This window comes from Pagrus pagrus, assembly GCF_965226575.1.
Source record: "Pagrus pagrus genome assembly, chromosome: 4".
Taxonomy (NCBI): domain Eukaryota; kingdom Metazoa; phylum Chordata; class Actinopteri; order Spariformes; family Sparidae; genus Pagrus; species Pagrus pagrus.
This window is the reverse complement of record NC_140188.1, coordinates 19,394,193-19,401,643: the sequence shown is the minus strand read 5'-3', so window position 1 is coordinate 19,401,643 and position 7,451 is coordinate 19,394,193. Positions and strand designations below refer to the sequence as shown.

The following is a 7,451-nucleotide window of genomic DNA, read 5'->3' as shown; positions in this document are numbered from 1 at the left end:
GAGCATTTGAAATCAGTTTTATTGGTACTGCCAAGGTGATACAGAACATCATTTTAGTACATCATTACAGAGAACGATGCCAAAGCCAGGAGCAGTAGCGTTTTAAAGGCAAAGCTTTGGTGTTGCTGTGCGCTGTTAAGGTAGAAGTCTGCGACCTTCCTGTTGGGGTTTGCACCTTCGAACCACAGCTGCATACAGCGGCCGGAGGCTCGGAGGTGGGTGGTATAAAGGTAGGAATTGGACCAGATTTGTTCACACATGTCTTTGGGTGTGGGGTAAACTTCGGTCCACTTTCTGCACTTGCTGCCATCAGGGCATTTGTTAATACCTGCAGGGGAGCAGAGTAGTTCAAGTTACAGCCAAAACTGCTGTATTTCTCAGGTATAATTGGATAAAATGCAGGAAATGCCTGGCAAACGGTAAAAAGGTGTAGTAGAAGATCTGTTTTTATGAGTGAGTGCATAGTATTGTGTAGATATACCCCAGATAAATGTTTGTTTTTTATGTAAGACGAGTGTGTTAGCAGTGATGGAATGTAACTAAGAACATTTACTCAAGTACTGTACTTAGGTACAATTTTGAAGTCCTTTACTCAAGTATTTTCATTTTCTGCTACTTTATAGGATACTTCCACTCTCCTGCATTTTGGAGGCAAATATTGTACTTCTTACTCCAACACATTTATTTGAAACCTTTAGTTACTAGTGACTTTGTAGATTTCATGCTGCATCAGAGCCAAAGACAGAAAAAATGTATCAGCAATCTGATAGAATAAATAAATAAATAATTGGTCAACACATATTATACTGTATATAAATACATATAATTATGTCTATTAACATTTATTGTACTTGTGATACTTAAGGTGCAACATGTAAGAATTTTAGTTTAAAACATTAAAAAAATGAACTAACATTATCAACAGAAAGTGAAGAAATACAAGCTTTGAAATGCCTACTGATGTTAGCATGCTAACCAGCTACCTGTTTCCCACCAGCATTCCTGGGTGGGTCCCCTACACCCTGGGCCTGAAAACATTCTTCTCCCGGGGGTCTAAGATCCTTTGGTGGTCCACCAAAACTCCCCTGTGCTGATAGGACCACGAGCTAACTGAGCTAACTAGCTAACAACTAGTTTGGTGACATGCTGCCCTCTTCCCCAATTCTTACATAGTGAAGGTGCACGATGTAGTTTTGGGGAAGAAATTTTAATCAGAAGAGAAAGATCTTCATTGACTGGATTTTTATGCCTAATTAAACTAAAAAAAACAAACTTTCTTTGTTTTCATGACTGAATAAACTGACCTTAAAAGGACAACACAATGTCATACTGTTTTACTTTGTTTATATGTGGCGGACCCTGCCACCTTTCTAGCTTCAAACAGTGTCCTGGGGACGTTATTTTCCTCTGAGAACAGCTTGTTTACTCAGTTATGGAAAACATTAATATTTCTGAGTTTGTATTATTACGTCATTAATATTGTAAATATTCAAATTCCAAGTTTGAATTTCTACTCCAAAACTACACAGTGCCCCTTTCAGTACATTAAATATAAGAAACTAAGACTTTTACTCAAGCACTATTTGTATGGGTGACTGTCACTTTTTACAGCATTGTGCATTAGTTTGTATGCAAAAGGTGTGAATTTGTATACACCCACTGGTCTCTGTGTGCATGCATACGTGTGTACGTGTGTGTTTTTGTACTTACCTGAGCTCCAGTCCCATCCCTTGTGCCAGTTAGTCTTGCAGGTGAAATCATCTTTGCAGTCTTCCCACCATTGGTGGCAGTCCTCCTGACACAGAGGCACATCCAAGATACGCTCCTTACGCCAGCTCTCAGTCGCCTACACACACACACACACACACACACACACACACACACACACACACACACACACACACACACGACTAGTAAGTCTGATCAATAGTTCTGAATAAAATAAATATATTTCGAGAATTAAACTCCTTGTCCCTTAAGTTGTAATGCTATGATCTGTCAGGTGAGTTATAAAAGTGTCTACAAATTATTATTACTATGATGATAGAAAATAATGGCGACATTCAGCGTCCTGTGCTGCCATCTAGAGGGCGCAAATGCACAATACACACTTCTTGTATCCAGGGTCCCAGGTGTGGTGAGCACTCATAGAAGCAGGTGTCCTGGATGAAGTGTTTCTTGCACTGGGTGCTCATGCCTCCACAGTGGTTCCAGTTGAAGTTGTACAGGTAGGAGTTATCCGCGTGGGCTTCTTCGCTGGTGTTGGCTATACAGCACGCATTGTCCCTCCACGGAGCACACTGGAGGAAGAGAGGGAGTAACGGGGGTGATGCCATTGAACCCAAAAACATGATTCCAGCCCTGCGTATGGCTTAAAAACATTAGATGAGAAAAACAAACAAACAAACTATAAAACACATTTGATTTCTTTTGTATCCTTCATGATACAACCAAATCAAATGGCATTTGTGTTCCTCACCTGTTTGTAAAGTTGTCCCTCAGGGCCAGGCTCTGTTTTGTGGTGTTTGGCGTCCATGCACATGTTGAGTTTGTCCAGAGACAGAGCGCCACTGGAGAGGGCAAGCAGCAAGGCCAGGATCACCCACATGGCTCTGCGGGGGAGAGGCATCAACGTACAAGTCGTTTACACGAGAGCCAACAGCTAACCGTTACACACGCGGTTGGTTGTTTAAATCTTGCGACAATTATTATCTCCGATGCAGCTGTGATCAGCTGCCAGCCGTCACCAGAAACGGACGTCGCTTCACCCATAAACATATATACCAGTGGCGAGAGCGGTGACCTTTTACTGTGGTCATGCTGAAGTGTCATGAGTTTCACTTCTACCGCGCCGTCCACTTGAAATTATAGTTTTCTTTTCCTCAAAAGTTCTCCGCGAAAACGGCACTGAACGCAAAGACTCAATAGAATTAATATTTTCACTCATTTTGACCAGGCTACACGATGAAATGAACCACTGACAGTTTCCCGCTGAACAATTCAAACAAGTCAGTTTTGCGCATGCGCGTTGGCAGATAAGCTGCTTCACTGACAGCTTTTTTGCCATTCAAAATGCTCATCTACAGTAAACACAACACAACAACACAACACAGCCTCTAGCAGTTCTGTACTACTCGGTGTCACAGTGCGCATGCGCGAAAAGCTGCAAGCTGTCAGCTTTCCAGTTTTTCGCAAGCAAAACGGGACAGATTAGGCACGGATTTAAGACCAAAACAGTAGAACTAAGGTATTGTATAATTGAACACACTGCCAGATTAATATTTTCAATTATTTTCATTGAAGGGCTTGGGCATGCACTGCATTTATAGCTTATTATGACCGCTCGCCCATGATATATACATAGACGCCGCATTGGATGTGGCAGATCTGCCCCGTAACACTTGTACATACAGCTGTATAGATATAAGTATGTTCTTCAATTTCTTTGTGTGCTGCACCATCAACGTGCCCACACATTGATCACTGCACTCATTCATCTACACACACCACTGACTCACACAGAAACACCTCATCTTAATTCTTATAATTTACTTTAATAAATCTAAGTTTAAGATTGTTCCTCTTTACACATCTCCCTCATTTGTCGTAACACCTCTAATATGACTAACACACACACACACACACACACACACACACACACACACACACACACACACACACACCACAACTTTGTCCATCTCAGCCATTTTTACACTATCTAGCCTGCAGGTGTAGTGGCAAATGAGAAGCTGGGTCATGATCATGCATGTGAATATATTTTGGAATATCCCTCTGCTCTAATTAAGCTTGAGGCTGATAAAAGACCAATGTTTGATGCACCATTTTATATTGACAATGTTGAAATAAATGAGCAACAGGTGTTGCCACAGCACACCCAAGGCCACAGAAGGGGCCTGGGTAAGACATTTGCAGCTTCTTAAGAGCACATCCAAGAATGAGAATAATAAGTGGCAATCCCAGGATGATCATCAAGGTAAAAGGATGGTCCAGAGGGGTGTGGGGACCCTGGACCACGGGGATAAAATGGGGAGAATCGGCGAGAGATCTCAGTTGCCCCGGGGTAGCTCACAGATGTATATTTTCTGTTTTTGGGAATAAACACCTTTTGGACTGAAGACCTGCTGCTTCGCCTTTGATTTTTTGGACTTCAACCTTCAGTGGATTTTCAGAGTCAGATAGTGCATTAATTGGAAAGATAAGAAAAGTAATGTCCCACTACACAGGTAATAATTACCTCACACTGATTGTTGATAAGCGCTGATTTTGAAATCTAATTGGCAGCTCTTTTAGTAACAGAGCATTACACAGATCATAATCTAATCTAATCATAATCGTTATTTAATAATTGTGCTTGTGTTTCTCAATCCCCCCTAAACTGCAACTAAGAACTCTAAAGAACTCCTAAACCAAGCCCAGACTATTGTTTATATTATCTTTAACTTTAAAATGTGAGTCACAGCAATGCAAAAAAAAAGTGTTACATTTATCATTTCGTTTACGATACCAGTATTACCAGCAATACGATATGATATGATAGGGTACGGTAGGGTACTTTATTGTTGATGAGATGCGGTACGATACAATACAATACAATACAATAGGGTACAATACGATGTGGTATGTTACAAAATGATACCATAGGGTACAATGCGATATGATAAGATGAGATACAATACAATGCAATATGCTACAATAGGGTACGATGCGATGCAATAGGGTACGATATGGTATGATGCGGTATGATGCAATATGATATGATATGATAGATTACGATAGGGTACAATGTGATGTGATATGATATGATATGATAGGGTATGATGAGATGGAGCCGATCCCAACTGACACTGGGCGATGGCGGGGTACACCCTGGATAAGTTGCCAGTTCATTACAGGGCTGACATATCAGGACAAACAACCATTCACGCTCGCAGTCACACCTATGGACGATTTAGAGTAACCGATTAACCTAACTTGCCATGCATAACCATGAAACATGCCACATGCTATCCTGAGAAATCCTGCTATCCTCACTTGTTACAGAAAGTGTCAACTAAGCCTTTGAGTGGTGTTTATGGTAATGTGGTTAACTCACGATGACAGCACAGGCAAACTCTGACGTAACACACGCATTACAGCATTACTCTGTAACTTCTATGTGAAATTAAAACATATCAACAGTTTTATTAAAAAACTAAGAATCTGTTTTCACTTTGAATATTAAAAAAATATATTATAAATACATTATTAAATATAATTATTATTATAAATACATTATAATAATACCCGTGGTTCCGAAACTGTGACCTAAATAACACAATGGAAAGCAATTAGAAAGACACTGTGAAGTTTCTTCCGTCTTCGAAAAGAAAATTAATCTTACACTAAAAACTAAATACATGATCCAGAAAACATAAGAACTATATGTGACATCACACTTAAAGACCAATGAGAACATTTCTACAAGAAATAATGAACAGATTCACTTTACCTTGTTAGATTCTGGGATAATTCTTCCTGAAGAGATGAGCCTACAAATCAGTAACTCCACTCAGCTCTTATACACACACCGTGAGTGGTTATGATCGTGTGAGTGGCGTGTGACTGAAAACAGGGTGGACCCCTTATTACTTAATATCTTTCCAGAATCCAAAGTCTGCCTTTTGTGCGCGCTCGTGTGTGTGTGCATGAAATTGTTTGTGTGTGTGTGTGTGTGTGTGTGTGTGTGTTCGAGATAGAGAGAAAGAACGAGAAAGAGGCAAGTAAGTATGTGATTATCTGTTTTGTGACGTCTTGTTATGAGGAAGGTTTGTCCTATCTCAAGGTCTACCCTGCTTACACACATAAATGCACACACACACACACACACACACACACACACACACACACACACCCACACACACACAGAATGGCCATCTGGTATGGCAGTGTGACCTGGGAGGGCAATAAGAGTAAGAGGTGGTGGTTAAGATAAGTTTCTGCTGCATCTGTATTTTTGAACTTTAGACTTTACAACAACAAAGGGAAGAAAGGAAAAAGGTCTTAAAAGACATTTTCATGCAGACTATGCCAGAGCACTTGACTCTTAGATTGTGGCAGTGTGTCAACTCAGAAAGAAGTGCCCCAGTCTGAAATACAATGATATTCCTCCAGATCAAAGGTAATTTGATTTGTCATTTTTCACATTTTGATCAAATGAATGATGGTAACAGGTTGCAGGACACACATACTACAGCTTTACCTCAAAAGTTTATATTGTTTTACTCTTGATGGAAATTATTGTATTAGTGAAGTTAAAATTCCACATACACTTTACAAGAATAATGTTGTATTGAGATCGAATATTTTGATAATTATCATCAACATATTAAAACCAATTGAGATATAATTGAGTTATAATGAATATAATTGCTCCCAGCTCCCCCTGCATGTCAAAGTATCCATGAGCAAGATACCAAACCCTGAATTTCTCCTGATGATGGTCTCTGCCATCAGTCTGCCATCAAGTGTTGTAAAGCAGTCAGTAGACTGGAAAAGCGCTGTAGAAATGCAAGTCCATTTACCATGTAACAGCTATCAGTTAAAAGATGGAAAACAACCATAAAAATTGTCAGTACATATTAAAATGAGAAGCCTCTGATGACTGTAAGTATTAGGGGTCGGCCATATATGGCTTTTTCAGGGCCGATACTGATTAAAAAACAAGGAGAATGAAAACCGATATTTGGGACCGATATTCATTTGCAGTAAAAATGAAAATCTTCGTGTCAAAATTTCAAACAACCAGTGATGAAATAAACATAACAATTTTCTCAAGTACTTAACTTGCATACTTCCTTTTTCTACTACTTTATCCTTCCTCTACACTACCTTTTTTCGATAGTTACTAGTTAATCTGCAGATTCAGATTATTCAGAGTTTATAGGCTTTTAATTGTGTCCTGTTGCCAATCAGAAAGTGTTGTGGGTGGGACATTTTGTGAGAGGATGCTGCATCAGAGCCAAAGTAACACATTTTAAAATTAGTTCATTTTATTGGCAATCTGACGGAATATAATCACAGATAACAATTATCTGAAAAATGCTAAATATCGGCCCAATAATTTGCAAGGGCCGATAATCAGTCTGCCTCTAGTATGTACAGGCTATTACATTTCAGTTATGGAGAAGAGATTTCAGTGAAGGTAATAACCCAGTTTACAGGGAAGGAGGTAACTCAGTTCAATGTTGAATGTATGTATGCTGTGACTGACATAATAACAGTGTAGGCAGTGACAAAAAAATACTCTTTAAAGTAGGCTACAAGAGACAATTTTATAGATGAAAGAAAATTAACTAATAAAATTAGTTTTCCTGTTGTCCTCTAGCTCAACAGTCCCTCGCTAAAGTACGTTATTGTTTTTGCTCCCAGGCGGAACCTTTGTGCGGTGACAC

The 7,451-nt window shown here is 39.5% G+C and overlaps 1 protein-coding gene across 1 annotated transcript; it reads right to left on the bottom strand.

Moving 5' to 3' along the window:
* On the bottom strand, window positions 1–2,724 carry folr (folate receptor). The gene is made up of 4 exons (XM_084350892.1): window positions 2,480–2,724; window positions 2,112–2,300; window positions 1,711–1,846; window positions 1–328 (listed from the first exon to the last, which is right to left on the bottom strand). Exons 1-4 carry the CDS (start codon window positions 2,627–2,629, stop codon window positions 54–56), a joined length of 750 nt encoding a protein of 249 aa, XP_084207018.1. The 5' UTR covers window positions 2,630–2,724; the 3' UTR covers window positions 1–53.
* Between the last annotated feature and the right edge of the window lie 4,727 nt (window positions 2,725–7,451).